The following is an 18,154-nucleotide window of genomic DNA, read 5'->3' as shown; positions in this document are numbered from 1 at the left end:
TGAATCTGCCTATGCTCCTCTGAACGCCTACTAGTGAAGAAAACCGCACAACTGCCCAACATTATATCATGAAAATTTAACATGTGAGAAGACATCCTAAGCGTTCTTTGGAGCCTTGGCCATGTGCTTCAATAGAAAGCTGCGCTTGAAGTAGGTGTTTGGGTGAACAATCGTATCGAGGTCAGTCTGACTCCACGATCCATCCTCTTTAACCTTTTTGATCTCATTCTTGTGCGTCGCCTCGAACACTCTGTTGCAAGCAATGTGGTACCGCATCTTGCCAACGTCTTCACGCACACCCCGCAGGACCTCCTTATCATTGACGCCAGTGGCCTGGAGGAAGCCCACCAGGTTATCAACGGAGTAATGGCGATAGGGACAGCCGTGAGTCTGGCCAATGCCGGGATTTGAATCGCCGAGAATCTTCTGGCACGAATAGGGAGTATACCCCTTTCCGCGACGGTTCACATCTCCACCGACCTCGCCATAGGCATGACGAATATTGTACTTGTATTGAGAATTGAACTCGTCATCGGTCTTGCCCTTGAACCCCTGACGCCAAAACAAAATACACTCCTCCAATGACAAGCCAATGCCCTTCAGGAAAAGCGTATACTGTAGTCGACCAAAATGCTTCAGGTGGTTGTTTTTGCGCAAGTTCACGTGCAAGCTCTTCATGCACAACGGGAAATGTTGTTGGGCCAGTTGGTCGATGGAGCTGGCCGTGATGGGAGATCCGTCCACATATCCTTCGCCTTCCGAGTACACAGATTCGGCGCTACCAAAGTTCTTTGAAAGATGGTTCAGGATGGGTGTCAGACGATCATCCTCGTCCAGTCGGGGGAGGGCACGACTTGTGAGCTAGAGACTAATCAGCCACGACATTTCAACCACCAAGCCACCACTGCAGACATACCTCGAGTGCGCGCTCCAAGCGAGCGGTAAACTCAGCCATGATCATACTCAGCTGCTCTCGACCAGGAACATAAGCCTTTCCTCTCTTCAGGAAAACCGAGCGCCGTTCGATCAACTCGGGGACCTTCTCCCAGTCAACTTTATACCAGGTTTCATCATCCAGCCGACGCAGCCCTGGCGTGGAGCTGAGGAGATTCTCTGCAATCTCCGTCTTCTCAAAGTCACCCACAGGCTCCCAATCGAGATTCAAGCTATCTATGAACGCGCGCTTTTCCCTCGAATCGTCCTGCTGGAAACGAAATCTGAACAGCATGGTCTCGGCGCGGGCGAATCGTCGACGGAGGTCTTCTGTGGCCGAGAAGGCCAACCGTAGGATGAAATGGGAGTAGTGGTCCTTTTGACGCTCATTTTTCAAGCGTGGGTCTGCGGCACCGGAGGGAGAAGATGTATTGGATGAAAGGGGGAGGAACTTCTGTAAGAGAGGTGTAATGTATGTCGCCGTCTCGGCGGGGGATTTGTTTCGATACGAGCATGCTTCAATCTCAGCCAAGACTATTTCGTTATTAGCAGGTAATAAACAATTAAAAGGCGTAAATCTGCATACTCTTCAGTCTATCAATGGCCCATTGCTCGAATTGTTCGAGGGTGATTTCTGCGGTAGGAGGTATTTCATAAATGTTCAGACGGTGCGCATAGTCCTGCTGCTTGTATGTTGGAGTAGCAAATTGTCTTTTTTTTGGGTCAATAATAGCCCGTCGTTTTGGATCGATACGATGGGCGTCTTGCCGAATCATGGTGCAGGTATTGTGTTCACTTATCGAGAAACGAGTGTATGAGATATCCACTAAATTTATCAACGCGAACGCGTCGCACGCGCAGAATCACGTGAAATAGAATCACCGGCATTTGGTTACGTAATAGTGTACCCCGGCCCCGGGTACTGCCTACGGCTGGTTTCCCCGAAACGGGGTTTTGAGGCCATGTGCTGAGACATGTGAAAGTGACACTTGTACCGATTCAATGTAAATCGAAGACCTACTTGAGTTTTTCTCGCGAAACGGAGTATAAGTTGTGCTATGATATTATCGGTGTGTGATAAAAGTACAACACACTCCGTAGACGGCTCCCATATGCTTTAGGAGGTTTCTAGTTTCCCGGGGCCTTCACCGACAGCCGAAAGGATCAACATCCCCCCCATAATCAACATTCTCAGAAGTCCTAGCCTTAGAGATATGCGACTGCATATCTTCTAACCCCGAGCTCCGATTCCTCCATTTAATTCATTATGCTGTCGTGATTTGATCCACAACTATCCCCGTGGTTCCTCCCGCATCCCAACAATTGAACCGTTGAGTTCACCAGGACCAGCAACCTTTAATCACTCGACGAGCTTTCAACACAGCCATCGCACATGATGTCGCATGTGACAAAGCAGCTCCGTAAGGCTGCGCGGATCATCTTGATTGGCGCACCGGGAGTAGGGAAAGGCACACAGTCCGAGCGACTGCTAGCCCGATTCCCCCAGCTGGCTTCAATCAGTTCGGGTGATCTGTTGAGAGAGAATGTGCGCCGACGCACACCCCTCGGTAAGTAAAGCCAGCATGCGATAACTAGTTGCGTACGGAGCGAGTACTTCTAACTCTAGCAACAGGCCTTGAAGCTGAGGCCACAATGCAGTCCGGCAATCTTGTTCCCGACTCAATGATCTTGAATCTGATTTCCGAAGATATGAAATCCAAGGGCTGGCTCCTCCCACCACCCGCATTCTCTGGACTATCCGCAACATCCTCGTCATCTTCTTCTCCAGTCGATCCGTCCTCCTCGGCTCACTCACTCGATTCCTCTGCCTCGTTTATTCTCGACGGGTTTCCCCGCACAGCAACTCAGGCAACAGCCTTGGACAGCCTAGTACCGGTAAACTTTGTCGTGCATATCATCACTCCGCCATCAGTGATCCTCGCCCGCATTGCATCACGCTGGGTCCACGAGCCCTCAGGGCGCGTGTATAACACAGACTTCCACCCGCCAAAGGTGGCAGGCAAAGACGATGTAACGGGCGAGCCGCTGACGCAGCGAGAGGACGATTCTCTCGATACATGGAAGCAGCGTTTACGAAAGTTTGAGGAGACGAGCAAATCTCTCCTGGACCACTATGACCGTCAGCGGTGTCTATTCCGTGCGGAGGGTAATAGCTCCGACGAAATCAGCCCAAAGCTGTTTGCTGAGATTGAGCGGCGGTTCTGCTGAGCAAATAATAGCCCGTATGCTGACTTCTTTTCTTGTGTTCTTCCAGATCCTGGGAAGAATACTCGATCTTTATGCCCATCCAACAACTGGAGCCTGATTTGGAAGCAACACTGGCTCCCGTGCATGTATAGCTTAACGAAACTTGGTGTAAAATATTCAAAACTCAAAGCGCGATTTGATCACAATCGCACACCAGCCATACATGTACAAGGCTGTATATCAAAGTTATCGTTGTGCCGTCTCGTCGCATGCAAATGCAAATGCCAGAACATAGAAAGAAACAAGACGTAAATGCTCATAGCCATACTCGCAAGCCCAGCTTACCACCGCAACTCATTCATTTAGTTCTTCCCAATTTTCCCTTTCCCATTCACCTTCTCGATCGGAGCATAATCCCCCATGCCCATCCGATTCTTGTACTCTCTCGGACTCTCCCAACCAGACCCGACACGACGATAATCTTTCCAAAGCCCCTTGCCTTGCTTCTTAGCCCACCACTCGGCCTTGCGATACTTATTTTCCATCTTCTCACCGCCAAATTCAGAGCCAACCTTTGCTTCGTAGACAGTTGCTAAGCCACGCTTCAGCATTTCGTAAGAAACATCCCGCCGACGGTATGGCGGGAAGTCAAATATGCGCCGGACGAAGACGCTCGCTACCACGCGCGAGTATTGGTCCTGTCGGTGCACTAGGGCACGGATTCGTTGGCTAGTCAGGTAGGATGTTAGCCAGGTGTGTGCGTCGCGCGCGAATGGTTGTTCGGGGCGGCCGAAGTGGGCAAGTTCTGGGGCATCGATGCCAGCGAGGCGGATGTGGATCTGTATTTCGGGAATTTCATTAGCCAAAATTAAATGTTTAAACTGGACTTGTGGTACATGATATGCCGAAGGCATGATTGTGCCTCTTCTGGGCTGAAGGCGCCGAGGGCGGGGAAGTAGGTGGGTGGTAGGTGACGAACGGTTTTGTCTTTCAGATCCTTCTTCACAGTAGGAACTTTTTTCCACGGTAGCCAGCCCCATCCAGCCATGCGGCCACCCGGTGTATGGAAAATCCTGAAATTGTCTCCATCGCCGACGCTGGTAACTTGGCCGAAGATGCTCCGCTTTCGAAGATACGAGGACGAGATGCTAGGCGCGTCGGGGATGCGCCGTAGGTAACGTCGGTGGAAGCGCACTGCAAGGAGAATACCGCTAGTCAGGACGAGGGTTGGGACAATAGTTCTGAATTCTGTGAACGCAGTCCAGTCGAGGATGGAGCTCGGGTTGTTTGCCGTGGAGGAGAGCCAGGAGCTGGGTGTTTGTTTTTGTTCGTCATTGGTCGACTCGGAGCTCCATGGTGGCCATCGCATCACGACCCATGCCACTTGTGTGACAAGTTTATGTGATGTGCGAACGAGCGGTTGGTGAGGGCGGTTGTTGGGATAAATAGTGATGGGCCAAGCGAAGATCATCTGCACGGATAAAGCTACAACCACCAATCTCTCTTATTGGCAAACAAAGAGCACCCAAAATGATGTAATGAGGGACTCTTTATCACACGATCCTCTGCTCCCAGTTTCTCCAAGATTTCCATTCTACCTAGAATCTCAGCAGGCAATACCACCATGCTAGTAACAGAGCTCATGAGAACGCGGGTGCTAATTGATTCTAGCACGCTTGGGCACTTTTCGCTTCCAGTACACTCCGCAAAGCACTTGGGTTTCGTGGAACAAATCGAACCTCATACCCCCTTGGCATGCTCACCAGATTGGTCAGGTCATCCACCCATTTGTCTGGATGCGTTTCAATTGGCCTGTCTGTTACAATTTCAAATGCGGCAAGCATTCGCAATAAGGTCAAATATAACTCTCGATAGGCCAGCAAAGAGTCAGCACACATACGATAGCCAACGCCGAATGTGAAAATAGGCTTGTTTGGATGCTTCAACCATCTTTCGGGCTGGAACTCTTCCGGATCATCCCAGAGACCAGAGTCTGTATTGGAATTCAGATAGGATCCTTCCAGGGATGAAATATCACATTCTTACCCATGTTACAAGCCCATGAGTTCAGGAAAATTGTTGTACCAGTGGGGATTGTCTTGCCTCCTTGTCAAGAATGACTTTTGCTTGAATACAGGGCTTGTGCGTCCCATTCTTGATCCGTTCCTCAAGATCTCCATTGAGTTTTGCTAGATATTCGTCACGCCTTTGGCGGTAGGCAGCCGCCTTCCGTTTCCCAGGAAAACATGGAATGAATCGAAGAAGGGGAATATAGTCCCGCAGATTGTCGGTGGTACTTCGAATCCGGCTGATTTCAGTTTCCACGTGAGTGATCTCGGAAAGCAATCGGTCGTCATGGCTTGCAATTCTGGTACCCCAGTTAATCGTGCAGGCAAAAGACAAACTCAGCCTCTGCAACATAGCGACTGGATTGATTGGCCTTCTCCCAAAGTCTCCATATCTCAAAAGACCTTCCACAAAGACTTTGGTTTCAATATCGAAATGCGGAACATTTGTCTCTACCGAGGGATGATTCAATGCTGAGGCTGCACATTTTCTCCGACGAATTAACGAGTCATTGTAGGGCGTTGCTCCGATCGTTGTCCCCGCAGTATTAGATACGAGCTGTAATTTAGTAATTGATATAGATATGGAATTGCCTGAGCTGTCAATGAGCAAACCTTGTGGTATGTATAGAGCTGAGGCCTCGAGGCGGTAGCCGGGGAGTTATGACCTAGAATAACTTTGGCAGCAGCAGCACTATTGATTACCATGACTGGAATATTTCCAAGCCTAACTTGGTAGACTGGGCCAAGATCTTTAGCCCATTCATATTGCTGGGCTGCGTTTGTTCGAAGCTGGTGGAGGTTGCCGATAAGAGGAAGCACCGGTGGAATCGCAAGCCCTGGAACTTGCTGGCTATAGCAAACTAGCTCATTGACTAAAACATAAACTAGGATCAACAGGAAACCTGCCGGGACCAGTTGCCGCAGGATTTTAATGCCCTCGAGTAGGGAGATTTCAAGATCGTGAATGAGCATTTTCTTTCCGTTTCTATTGTTCGGCTGAGACACATCGTTGCGGAGGGAAGCCGGCACACCAAGCTCACCGTTAGTTTTGTCTTACCTCAACTTCATCCTTCATTGGACAATGGACATTTGGCTCCGGACAGTCGCATATGGTTCAAGCATAAGGTTGGCTAACTGTGCCAAGAATGGATTTGTCAAAGACAGGTTGCGCTGCTAAGTAGTGCTGTCATCTCTTCACAGACTTGCACAGTTAAAGCCCGTGAGCCTGAGTATAGTTACATACTTACCTGGTGTGTCGATAGACTAGCCCTGTATGGGTCCTAAATCGACCAAGGCATGACGTGACCATGTACAGATCCGATATAATTCCGAAAAGCTAGAAACACAGGGTTCCATCACCTTAGTGTTTCTAGGAAGAAAATGCTGGAAATTGTCTAGACCGTTAAAAATCCTCTAAAATCGCTAACAGCATACCAACGCGCCAGTTAGGTAAACCTAATTTTGGAATTGAATTAGAAACCAAAAGTCCCTTCGTCTATCTATAAATTGATTACTTTAGAGTAGCAGGTAGGCTGGTCTTGGCCTTTCCCGCTGCCAAATCCACAGCCTTGCGCAGTTCATTTTTCTTGATTTTCCCGAGGTAGGCGAACAGGACGATAAAAAGAAGCTCCATCCTTTGCGATAGTTAGTACAGGCAAATGCGAATTTAGACACAGAACACCTACCTCTCCTTAGTCATCATAAGCAGACCCTGGACCAAAAGACCCTTCAAGATCTGAGGTCCAATGCCCTTGAAGAGGGAAAACAAGCCCTCATTATCAACAATGTGCTTCATGACTTCACCAAAGGTCTTGAAGGGCTTGCCGTTTCGGCTGGGTGGTGGGCGAGACTGCAGTCCAACCTTAGCGACGATCAGAGGCTGGGTTACGATCGTGGCCAAAGCCTTGGACATGGCACCAAGGACTAAAGCAAAGATCAGCAAGCTATAGTTGACTCCAAGAATGGCTACTACTCACGGAATGCCTCCCAGGGTTTGAGATTGTTTTTCCCCGGGAAGAGAACTTCCTTCAGGCGCTGGTATGCGCCATAGGTGATGGCCGGGTTAACGACCAGGATCAAGCTGGCCTTCAGGCCACGCCACAGGCCGGTCCAGCCGTCCTCGCTCTCGACCACCTCCCGGCCCGTCTCAATCAACCCCTTCTTCTCGCCCTTCGGCTGTGTCTGCTGTCGGGTCGTGACAACGGCCACCGGGATGGTGAAAATCTGAGCCACGGCACCAGAGACAGCACCTAGCGAGAGCTCAATAGCTGTGCCGGGAGCCTGTCTCGACTTGGCAGAAGCCATATAGAGCGTTCTTACGACGCTGTACCAGTAGAAGTATGCGAAGTTTGTTGAGGCAACACCTAGAAGGGCTCCAGCCATTCCGGAGTATAGACCACTATAGCCTTCCTTCTCTGAGATCTTGGTGATAGCATCCATCGTCGATTTATAATGTTCGAGGTCGTCAGCTCGCTCGGGTCCGTTCTTCTCCTTGACTTGTACTTGTAGTTTTGTCTTGACTCTACAGATTGGGAGCGATACAGTCAGCGTGGTTCGATCTGATAATTCAAGTGTTGTTATATATGGGACCTCACAAGTCAAGTGGGTACACCAGAGCGTTCGCAAGGACGGCCCCTGTCGCGCCTGCCACGGCGCTGCCCCATGGTGACAGCACAGGTTTAGATTGTCCGGCCATGTTGTTAGTTCAAAGTATTCGAGATCAAGGCAATGCAGCAAATAAGGATATGATCTAGGAAGAGGGTTCGCTTCTTTTAGCGGCCGGGCGACAGGAGAAATATTGAGCGGGGCTCTACACTGCTTGGCTTTGAAAAACGGACAGAATGAACTGGAAGAGAGAGCACAACTGGAAAATGTACACAGACGATGTCCTAATCAAAGCCACCTGAACACCAAAACAAATGACCGAGCCCATGAGCCGGAGTTCACAAATGCACCTCGGCGTTCTCACCTTAAATCGAGCCGAGGTCCACTTTGGTGATAGGTGGTGAGTTTATGAGCTTATGTCATGCCTCCCATTAACTAGTTACCCCCTTTTTTTAGTATCTAGCACTTTGTATGTTGTCTACAACAATCATCATCTCAATCTCTATGTTGTACATATGCAAGTCCCGGAATATTCACCGGAATTTATAATGCAGGGAGTGGTCCTCTCTCGGCTCAGCCGAATCCGGTGATTTGCTTGCTGCTCAATCTGATTACATCGTACTCCACAACTACCGGTCAACATGATCATGTCTAAACCTACATCCACGCAGTCCTGTCTATCTCAAGCTTTGGTATGAAATTCTTTTTAACTTGCACATACTGCTAAATGAATAAAGCTAATGACCAGGCAGAGCGCTGAAGAGGCGGTAGCTGCAGCGACCTCCAAGAAAGCGGCATTGGAAGCAGCCATCAATGCCGCGGAGCTTTACATGAAAGCGTTGCGCCTGGCGCCTGCCGGTGATAAAAGACAACTCGACACAAAATGCAAGGAATTGCTGTCCAAAGCCGAGAAGATCAAGACCGCTGCCGACTGGCAGTCGGCTGCTCGTGCGGGGCCCCAGCAATCATTCCCTAGCCTACGGCCGCCCGCATCCAGGCGGAAGCTCACCACCCGTGAAGAAATCATCATCCTTGAAGGCGCCAAACTCAACGGCTATATCTTTCCACCATGGAGTCGTGCACCCCTTCAGGATGAATTTGAACACAAAGCGCAGCCTTTTACGTATGTGGAAAATGTGGCCTGATGCTAATTTTCTTGTTCTAAACGTGTATAGGGATGTGCCTGATTTGCACCTATCTGAATACCAAAGAGAAATTTTCGCAGGCTGGAAACGGCCGCATGATCTACTACGGACAAAGAATGCGGCTAATAAGACACATAATGCAATCGATCCAGCTATGGCGACTTCAAGACAATCTGATCTCGTGCAAGATGTCTTGACGGATTGTTCGGTGGTCGCAAGTCTCTGCGCCACAACTTCTCGATCGGAACGAGGTCTAGGGCAGGTATGGGCTAATTTGATCCTATGTCGAACAGTCCTCAAAGCTAATTTGAACAGCATGCATCGCCGATACTCTACCCATGCACTGTAGACAAGAACCCGTTACTTTCGCATTCTGGGAAGTACATTTTTCGCTTGTACTTCAACGGATCTTTTCGAAAGGTAGTGATAGATGATCGTTTGCCATCGTCGAAGACAACACGCTCACTCCACGTGATCGATCGCAACAATTTGAATTTCTTGTGGCCTGCTCTTGTGGAGAAGGCCTACTTGAAGGTTCGCGGAGGCTATGATTTCCCTGGAAGTAACTCGGGGACCGACCTTTGGGTACTTACTGGTTGGATCCCGGAACAAGTCTTTTTACATCATGACGATTCAACCTCGGATGAGATCTGGGGACGTTTATACAGTGCCTTCCGGCATGGCGATGTAGTTTTGACCATCGGCACTGGGAAATTGACAGAACGGGAACAACATGGCCTGGGGCTAGTTGGTGAACATGATTACGCTATCCTGGAATTAAAGGAAGTCCAGGGTCGTCGTCAATTTCTTTTGAAGAACCCGTGGGCTGGTGCAGAACCTAATGTACAAAGCAGTCTTACGGATGATATCGGCTCGGTCGGCCTGAATGATAAACCTCACCTTTCCCCAGGGACATTTTGGATGGACTGTGAACAAGTTCTACAAAATTTCGAGAATCTTTACCTTAACTGGAATCCTGGTTTATTCAGATACCGCGAGGACATCCACTTCACTTGGGATCTGTCGCATGGTCGAGTTATCGCTGGCTGTTTCGTGAAGAACCCCCAGTTCTCCATCTCTAGTTGTGCAGGAGGAACGGTCTGGCTACTGCTCGGGAAGCATTTTACGACAGACCACCAACAGTTCAGTTCTGGAGGAACGAAAAATGAGACAGGGTTTATCAGCATCTACATTTTTCGAGCAGATGGCCGAAGAGTGTCTCTCAGTGATGGGGCGCTCCATCGAGGACCATACGTGGACTCCCCTAACACTCTTATGAGGCTGGAAATGCCTCCCAAGTCAACCTACACCGCAGTGGTCTCGGAGCAATCACTCCCATCATCCGCCCGGAATTTCACACTCTCTGCATTTTCAACCGCCCCTGTGGTCGTGGCACCCTCGCTAGATAAGTATCTATGTTTGACCAAGGCAAGTGGTTCCTGGACAGCAATGACAGCGGGTGGGAATGCCGAGTCACCTCGATACCACTCCAATCCTCAATTCAGCATACGGATCTCCGAACCAACAGACGTCTCGATATTGCTTGAGACTACTGAAGCAGAGCTAGCGACCCACGTGAAAATTTTCTGGTCAAACGGGCAGCGCATATCGCGCGTGCGAAGCCGAGACATCATTGCTGACAGTGGCGATTACCGTCGCGGATGCGCACTGGCTGAGACCAGATCCCTGGACAAAGGCACTTACACCATCGTCTGTTCCACATTTGCCCCCGACCAGCTTGGCAGCTTTATGTTATGGGTTTCATCCACAATCCCGTGTGTAGTCCAGCCCTTGGTCTCGGAGTCTGCTGGGCGGCGCACTGTCCTGTCCGAAGTGGGTGTTTTGTCTCCAGGCAAGGATCGGATGCTGGCCTCGCTGCGGGTATCTCGTTTGACACGGGTCCGACTTATTGCGAGGAACAAGCGGTCCACGACCGGCTCTCGCCCTGTTGCTCCGTCCCCCGTGCTGATGACCGTGGAGCTGGGCCAAGGGCCATACAAAGAGACATTGGCCACCTCGGAGGATGGAACTCACAGCGATGCCGTGTCCGGGGTACGAGTTGATGATTTCGATTTGCTACCCAGTACTGAGTCACGCTATGTATGGATTGTTATTGAGCGCATTGGGGGTCCAGGAGGGCAGGTGGAGGATCATTTCGAAGTAGAAGCATTGGCGGAGGAGAGAGTGGAGATTGGAAAGTGGGCAATTGAAGATGAATGATACCCAGTACAGCCGGAAAGAAATACATAGTTCATACTATGAAATAGTTTGCAGTTTCATAGATTTCCAAATCGTTCGAGGAAGACTGAAAGATGAGAACCGATACCTCGGCCCCGCACACGGGCGGTGGGAACTCCGCGAGCGCCAAACGTCATTTGTTCACCACATGCATCTTCTCCTCAACACAACAAACATCCTGAACTATGGCGAGTAACATACCAGCTGGACTCCGATCGGTAGACCTTGGGCGATTTGCAATCAGGGCAGCTCAAATCGAGAAGGCCAAACCTGTGGTTGCCTACTGGTGTGAGTCGGAGAACCCCGCGCATAGCGCAACTGAACATTGGAGCTGATTGAGCCTCAATTCTGTAGGCAATTTCCATATTGTAAACCAGATTATCGAAAGGGGTCTTCACAATTCCGATGACGAGATCAAACTCTACACAACAAACCTCGTGGAAAAGCTGGAGCAGGTGAGTTGGTCTCCCTACCTTCGTTCCCTTCCTGCTGGTCTACACTCCGCATCGCGCGCTTGAGAGCTAGCTAGCAGCTGATATCATTGGCCTGAAATAGTTCAAAATAGAAAATCCAGACAATGATACAGTGACAGACACTGTTGCGGCGAGCGCCTATGTCGAACAATTTGGATTGGAGGTCTTCGGCCGTGCAGAGGCCGCTATGAACGCCAACAAAGTTACAAAGTGAGCTCTCCAAGAGGTGCTTTGAGCTAGAAATGACTAATAATCTAAAAAGGCAAACGGCAGATACTTTCCAGGCTGCGGCCACTTTTCTTGAGCTTTGTTCGATCTGGGGGCCCATGGATCCAGAACTTGCTGGACGGATCAAATTCGCCAAATTTCACGCAGTCCGTATCGTTAAGGCTTTCAAAGCCGGCGAAAATCCTAACGCGACTAATCCCACGCCAAAGCAGGAAGAAGAACTTGTCGACGACCCCGACGTTCAGGCATTTGATGAGTCGGTAGCAGAGCAGGCCTCCAAGCCAAGACAAGCCTCTATCGAAGAGATCCCAGACGAGTCCGACCGTTTTGGACGAGAGCTGGCTCAGCTTTCGACTCTCGATGAATCGTTTCATCCATCACGCACATCCTCAACACCTCATACCCCGCCCAAGATCCCTTCTGTTCCTCGCAACGCACCTGGTTTTCCCCCGCAACCAATGGATGATGATTCAATCACGGGCGGCTTAGAGCTTCCATCAACTCCAGCGACCATTGGCGGGTTGTCCTCAGCACCTAAGCTTCCAGATACCCCGACTGCATTTCAGTCCTTCCCTCCGCCATCTGAGGATATGTCCATCTCCACGCCAGACCAGGCCTCTTTCTATGATACCCCAAGTGCTAGTGCACCCATCCAGCCTCCAGTTGCTACGACACTTGCTCCATCCCCAGCTGCCCACGCTCCGGTTGCATCGGCTCCCTATGTTCCGTCTCAGCCATCACACGGATTAGACGACAACGCTGTGCAGTTGGCGCAGAAGCACGCTCGTTGGGCGGTCTCTGCTTTGACTTTTGACGATGTCGATACCGCTATCAAGGAACTCAGAAACTCGCTGAAGTGTCTAGGCGCATCATGATTCTATAGTCTTGTCTGATCTCACCTTTGCTGACTCTTCTCTTTGCTAGAGCACCATGAATACACCTTGCTTTAGCTATTGTGAAATTAATTGGCCTTGACAAGTGCGAAACTTCCGTGTTCAATTTGGTCCATCTCATATTCAATTATCTCGAGTTTCCATCTGTGGTTCCGCTAGAAAATTTCTTTGCGAGGCAAAGTCTTATACCAATAATTTAGGGCCCGATTTTCACCTGAAGCATCGCCACGACTCGTCCATTCGTCATCATGCCTTGCAAAATCTGGTAGGCTTATGTAGTAGTGTTGACCAATTTCTAAGTTCTAGCCACTGGTAGACCCGCTAAATGAGATTGTGTTTGACCGGAACCCGGATCTGGCACCTAGCTTGCTAGCACCCAGGCCCCCGACACACAATCACTACTAGTACCTGGTGAAAGGGCCTATACCAATACGATACGCGAGATCTTGCTACTTCAGAGGTAGGGCTGAATATGAAGGAGGTATTTGTAGGTGGATTGGCCTACTGTGGTTTCGGAGAATTCATTCAGAGACCCGCTTCCATCAAGAAAATCAATGTCATCACGTGGCAGAAAGAGGCACGGTACCAAGATCGGCTCCACTTTCCGACTCCACCGTTCCAAGATTCAAAGACCAAGAGGTCGGAGTGTGGAATTTGCTCCGTGGTTGGATCACTAAGAAATGTCCGAACAATAACCCTAAAATCAAGGTAGATCTGAATATCTTCTTCTGGCATACTACACCCAGTTTCCTGCATACGTTTTTACATCAAAAGCCGAAAAGTCCAAATGGGAATTTCCCTGCACTCGCGTAGTCTGGTTCGAGATGTCGGTCCGTGCTTTGGTGCATTTGTTGGAAACCCTCGTCGGAATGCCTTTGACGTGACTTGATTGTGAATAGATAACCTTGTTTGCCAAGAAACAAGCGCTAGATAGCTCCCCCAAGCCATCCAGATGCTCTGACCCATGTACACCCTTCTGTCTACACCCTTAACCTATGACATGTCGAGTGAAAGACCATCATAGTCACTTTTTAGTAGAGATATACATGGATTGATAATCATGAGAACTGAGCTGTCTAACAAGCTCAGCCAGTCCCTTGAGCTGTGCAACCAATAACGAGCCGAGAACACACAGCCATACTTCATCTCATCGACCACTTGGACTTTTACAACAGACCACGAGATCTGCCTTTCAGTGTAGGAACTCCCGGCGTGGGATATAACCGGAAAGGCAGAGAGACTGTGTCACAGTGTTCCAGGATCTTCTTTTTGAAGAAAATCCACCAACATCTATCTGGCATCGTGACCGCTAATTTTGAGCTACCTTTTGTTCCATATGTTCATGTAAATGCCCTTGAAGGAAATTCGATAGAGTCGGGCATGGGCGAGCAAGAGCCGCCCACTCTCTTCTCTGAGTTTCTTCGATGTTTGATTGTGTGCCCACAAGATCGTCCTCCGCTCATCAACAAGTGCCCCGCCCTTGTCTATTCGTCCTTTCTAGATTGCATACAGGAGCCAGAGGCCCGTCCTCGTAGAGTTTCAATCCAACACTACGAATGGTTCATCTGAAGAACAGTACGTACGACTGCAATTTCAAATGGGAGTATTATCCCGAAATTGCTTCTAATAACTCCGTGTGGAACCTGTACACATTGAATGGCTCAACTCGCAATGTTGTAGTCATTTATTCAAGCCTTAGATGATGCCCAGCGGTTATTCTATGGAAAACATCTAGCATTGCAAAGGCCAAAACAAATCAAAAATGGATATCGAGCCAAATTAAGCATAGAAAAGGCTTAGCATCGCATCTATGGTTCGGGTGATCGGAAACCCAGTACCATGGGACCAACACAGCTGCATGGACTATACAAAGAGACATTGACTTGGTATCACATCGTATGACATGCGAAAAATGGACTTGAAGTAAAATGAGTGCAATTCGACTCCGTAATCATCACACTAATGCCACTAACACCCACTATCTTCTCTCCGACGTCACAGGGATATGTTGGTGTTTCCACCGTAACCCACTCGCTATTTAACGTCGTGGGCTTGGCAGGGGAGACGCGAATCCCGATTAATGCTTTTCGGGGGGGGGAGAGGGGAGGATTTTTTTCCCTTTTTCTTTCGATCTAATTATATTCTTCGGGTTCTTTCTGAGTCTCGGTTTCTTTTTAATTGTTCCCCTTTGCCCGTTTAGTCCATCCCCCTCCTCTCTCCCATCCTTCACCTTCCCCCCCCCCCTTTCATTCTCCTGAACCTGCGGGGAGACCTTTATCGCTCACATTTAATATGGCTGACTCTAAAAAGCCCGCTGTTTTGATTGTTGGTGGTCTCGGTCTGTTTTCCTTTGTCTCAATAAAACTTTTATGCAACTGACATTCCCCGTCTTCAGGCTTCATTGGTCGACACCTCGCGCTATACATCCACGAAAACAATCTAGCCTCGGAAGTCCGTTTGGTAGACAAAGTTCTACCACAATTAGCCTGGTTGGCTCCAGAATTCGAAGAAGCATGCTCCAAGGAAAAGTTCGTCCAGGCAGACGCCAGCCGCGAACGTAAGTGACCCGGCCCCATTTTCCTCATCCCAAATCAAATTCTTTTCTAAACCCCGTTCTCCCAACAGAACATTTCCCGCGCATCTTCGACCGAGCCAATGGCGAACAATTCGACTACGTGATTAACTGCGGTGGCGAAACACGCCATTCCCAACCGGACGATGTCTACGAAGTGCGCAGCTACGCCCTCTCCCTCGCGCTCGCCAAGGAAATCGCCCGACGCGGTATCCCCGCCTTCGTCGAGACCTCCACCGCGCACGTGTACAAGGGCGGCTCAACGCCACGTAAGGAGACAGACAAACTCACCCCCTGGAACAAACTGGCCGCGTGGAAACTCAAGGCCGCGGAGGAATTGTGTAAAATTCCAAACTTGCAGTACTGCGCCTTACGTATGCCCCACGTCTACGGTGCTTACGACCCGGGCTACTTCGCGACCGGTATTTGTCTATCGGCCGTCCATGTCGATCTCAAGCAAGACCTGGTCTTAATGCATACCAAGGACTTAAAACTCAACACCCTGCACGTCAAGGATGCTGCGAGTGCGCTGTTCGAGGCTGCTAAGTGGCGTGCCGCGAAGGGGCTCATCGATCCCAAGGATGGCATTGTTGCCTTCAACGTTGTCGATCATAATGACACGAAACAGGAACACGTTGCTCAAGCCTTGACGGAGGTCTTTGGTCTCGATGTCACGTACATCGGGTCGCTTGCTTCGCAGCTTGCCAAGTTGAATCTGGACGATGTCCTGGATGATATGAATGAGGTCAGTCTGCAGACTTGGGCTGAACTCATCGAGAGAGCAAAAATCACGCGGCCTGGACCGATCAGTCCGTTCCTAGAACGTGACGCTGTCAAGGGTGACGATATGTCCATTGATGGCTCAAAGTTCGAGAATGAGACTGGCTGGAAGCCATTGTACCCGAACTTCGGGGCTGACAGCATCCGCGAAATCGTGGACAGCTACAAGCGTCTGGGCTGGTGGCCATGAGAGAAGATCCCACAATTTTCTCATCGTTATCTTTTGCTTTAATTTGTTGGTTTTCTTTTTGAAGATATCCCGTCCGTCGGTTATTTGACTCTTTTCTGTCTTTGTACATTTGTTTCCCCCCCAATGTTTCATTTACCGTCTCCCCTACCCGATGAGGAAAATCGATCACCTCATCGCGTTGTGCCTGAAAATGGATGCATTCAATTTGCCCTATAACATGACAATCTCACGATCTGCATTTCCATACACCCTCCTGCCCTCCTTTTCTCCCCCATCTCCAACCTCCGAAGCTATTTTACCAGACAGACCTGTCTAGCATCGCTAGATGTGAATCATCCTTGTACTGTATTTGAAAATCGCTGTTACATGGGGTATTTCTCTTGTCTCTTGCACATATGTTTCCGTTCCAATTTCTTTCCTCGCTCTTATCTTTTGCATGGCCCTGCAATTGGCAGCATTACCAGCCCTTGTCCAATTTCTCCAATATTCGATTTCGTAAATCAACGTTCTTTGATGTACATTTAGATCGGAAATACAGCGCTAGTCCTATGATTGCCATGTATTATTATACTCAGACTGCGACAGTCTTCAACCACCAGTGCGCCACAACTTACTTTGCCTGAAGCACACCTGGTACTATGAGCATTATAATTATCCAAGTATCATTATATCACAGCCAAATGGAAACCAAAAGTCCGATTCTTGTCGACTGCTTGATGATTAAAATTCTCGATGATTAAAATCTTAATACTGCCCAAATTCTAATTTTAACTACGATCCTTTGATACTGGAATTCTTGGTAGTGTGGCTGTCTAGTTAAATTATGGTGGAACCCGCGAGTTAAAGTAGAGTGAGATATCTAATTAGAGTAGGGTAAAAATTGGAATTGAAGAGCCGATTAAAAAGATCTTCGCAGTTGGCAATGAGTAGTTACAAGGCGGTAGGTAAGGCGGTAAAGATTGCCGTGAGAAAATCAATTACGGCGGGCGGTCAGAGACGGTTGTACATAGACCCTGCAGATATGTTGTGCAGGTTCCACAGAGGATATCTCCACAGCCCAATCCAAAGAGCTGGCAAGTAAATACAAGTAAATGGGTAAGTAATTAACGTATTTCACAAGCGAGTGGGCCGGTTCAAAACACATAGTAAATGCGATAAATTACATCTTGAAATTTTGACAACGGTCGTTCTATATTGGGGTTTCCTGGTTGCTGAAGGCTTTTTAGGTGATGCCTGGCCTATCTTGAGAACACAAAATCTTTTTGGTGACTACTTTGACTGCAATATGTCTAATTTTTAGCAATGTAGGTTTCGGTAACTTTCGAAATGATGACCGTGAGGCTGTGAAATACGTTATGCAGGCCTACATGTAACAAGTGCTACGTTAGACTGCGAATGCAGGGAGACCATGACTGATGCCAATTTCAATAGAAACGACTGAACGAGTTGATTCGAGACTTCTAACCCCATGACCGAAATGACAAAGAGCAGCGGAGCAGAAACTGTGCAAGATGTCCGACTGCCATGCGTGATGTGTGCGTTGCATTAAACTAGGCCACCCAGCCAGCTGAATCGATGGGTCTTCTTGATGCATTTTTTTTTTGGTATCCCCCCCCCCCCCTTTTCGTGCATACTAACGTATACCGATCATTTCGTACCGACAGTCTCCACTATTGCAGGCTCGCATTCTGAGCCAAGCTGTCATAACGAAAACCACACTGGCAGCATCGATTTCCTCAAGAACGCGAATGAAACCACGGAACCGAATGGATCAATGGCAAGATTTGAACGAATTGTTTGAAAAACAAAAGAGTGTCACCT

The 18,154-nt window shown here is 49.0% G+C and overlaps 8 protein-coding genes across 8 annotated transcripts; 4 read left to right on the top strand and 4 right to left on the bottom strand.

The window, feature by feature from the left end:
- Positions 1-96: 96 nt before the first annotated feature.
- On the bottom strand, positions 97-1,709 carry Pdw03_3081 (DNA primase, large subunit, eukaryotic/archaeal; the record flags this gene model as incomplete). The annotated part of the gene is made up of 3 exons (XM_014677065.1): positions 97-861; positions 917-1,467; positions 1,520-1,709. 3 exons carry the CDS (start codon positions 1,707-1,709, stop codon positions 97-99), a joined length of 1,506 nt encoding a protein of 501 aa, XP_014532551.1.
- Positions 1,710-2,329: 620 nt separating this feature from the next.
- Pdw03_3080 (Adenylate kinase 2) lies at positions 2,330-3,162 on the top strand (the record flags this gene model as incomplete). Its single annotated transcript, XM_014677066.2, has 2 exons — positions 2,330-2,501; positions 2,567-3,162. 2 exons carry the CDS (start codon positions 2,330-2,332, stop codon positions 3,160-3,162), a joined length of 768 nt encoding a protein of 255 aa, XP_014532552.2.
- Positions 3,163-3,503: 341 nt separating this feature from the next.
- Pdw03_3079 (Nuclease (SNase-like), OB-fold) lies at positions 3,504-5,191 on the bottom strand (the record flags this gene model as incomplete). The annotated part of the gene is made up of 4 exons (XM_014677067.2): positions 3,504-3,980; positions 4,121-4,612; positions 4,905-5,134; positions 5,188-5,191. The coding sequence occupies 4 exons, from the start codon at positions 5,189-5,191 to the stop codon at positions 3,504-3,506; spliced, it is 1,203 nt and encodes a 400-aa protein (XP_014532553.2).
- A 517-nt stretch (positions 5,192-5,708) lies between these two features.
- On the bottom strand, positions 5,709-6,278 carry Pdw03_3078 (Nuclease (SNase-like), OB-fold; the record flags this gene model as incomplete). The annotated part of the gene is made up of 2 exons (XM_066100378.1): positions 5,709-6,195; positions 6,268-6,278. 2 exons carry the CDS (start codon positions 6,276-6,278, stop codon positions 5,709-5,711), a joined length of 498 nt encoding a protein of 165 aa, XP_065955778.1.
- A 442-nt stretch (positions 6,279-6,720) lies between these two features.
- On the bottom strand, positions 6,721-7,905 carry Pdw03_3077 (Mitochondrial substrate carrier; the record flags this gene model as incomplete). Its single annotated transcript, XM_014677068.1, has 4 exons — positions 6,721-6,844; positions 6,896-7,133; positions 7,187-7,731; positions 7,805-7,905. 4 exons carry the CDS (start codon positions 7,903-7,905, stop codon positions 6,721-6,723), a joined length of 1,008 nt encoding a protein of 335 aa, XP_014532554.1.
- Positions 7,906-8,455: 550 nt separating this feature from the next.
- Positions 8,456-11,179, top strand: Pdw03_3076 (Calpain-like protease PalBory; the record flags this gene model as incomplete). Its single annotated transcript, XM_014677069.1, has 4 exons — positions 8,456-8,506; positions 8,567-8,937; positions 8,990-9,221; positions 9,275-11,179. The coding sequence occupies 4 exons, from the start codon at positions 8,456-8,458 to the stop codon at positions 11,177-11,179; spliced, it is 2,559 nt and encodes an 852-aa protein (XP_014532555.1).
- A 203-nt stretch (positions 11,180-11,382) lies between these two features.
- On the top strand, positions 11,383-12,773 carry Pdw03_3075 (Vacuolar protein sorting-associate Vta1, N-terminal; the record flags this gene model as incomplete). The annotated part of the gene is made up of 4 exons (XM_014677070.1): positions 11,383-11,485; positions 11,552-11,652; positions 11,753-11,880; positions 11,933-12,773. The coding sequence occupies 4 exons, from the start codon at positions 11,383-11,385 to the stop codon at positions 12,771-12,773; spliced, it is 1,173 nt and encodes a 390-aa protein (XP_014532556.1).
- A 2,310-nt stretch (positions 12,774-15,083) lies between these two features.
- On the top strand, positions 15,084-16,333 carry Pdw03_3074 (Epimerase/dehydratase family protein, putative; the record flags this gene model as incomplete). Its single annotated transcript, XM_014677072.1, has 3 exons — positions 15,084-15,129; positions 15,187-15,348; positions 15,417-16,333. The coding sequence occupies 3 exons, from the start codon at positions 15,084-15,086 to the stop codon at positions 16,331-16,333; spliced, it is 1,125 nt and encodes a 374-aa protein (XP_014532558.1).
- Between the last annotated feature and the right edge of the window lie 1,821 nt (positions 16,334-18,154).

The sequence above is a fragment of the Penicillium digitatum genome, chromosome 1, assembly GCF_016767815.1.
Source record: "Penicillium digitatum chromosome 1, complete sequence".
NCBI lineage: Eukaryota > Fungi > Ascomycota > Eurotiomycetes > Eurotiales > Aspergillaceae > Penicillium > Penicillium digitatum.
The sequence above is the reverse complement of the archived record's forward strand: the minus strand, read 5'-3'. Positions and strand labels throughout refer to the sequence as shown.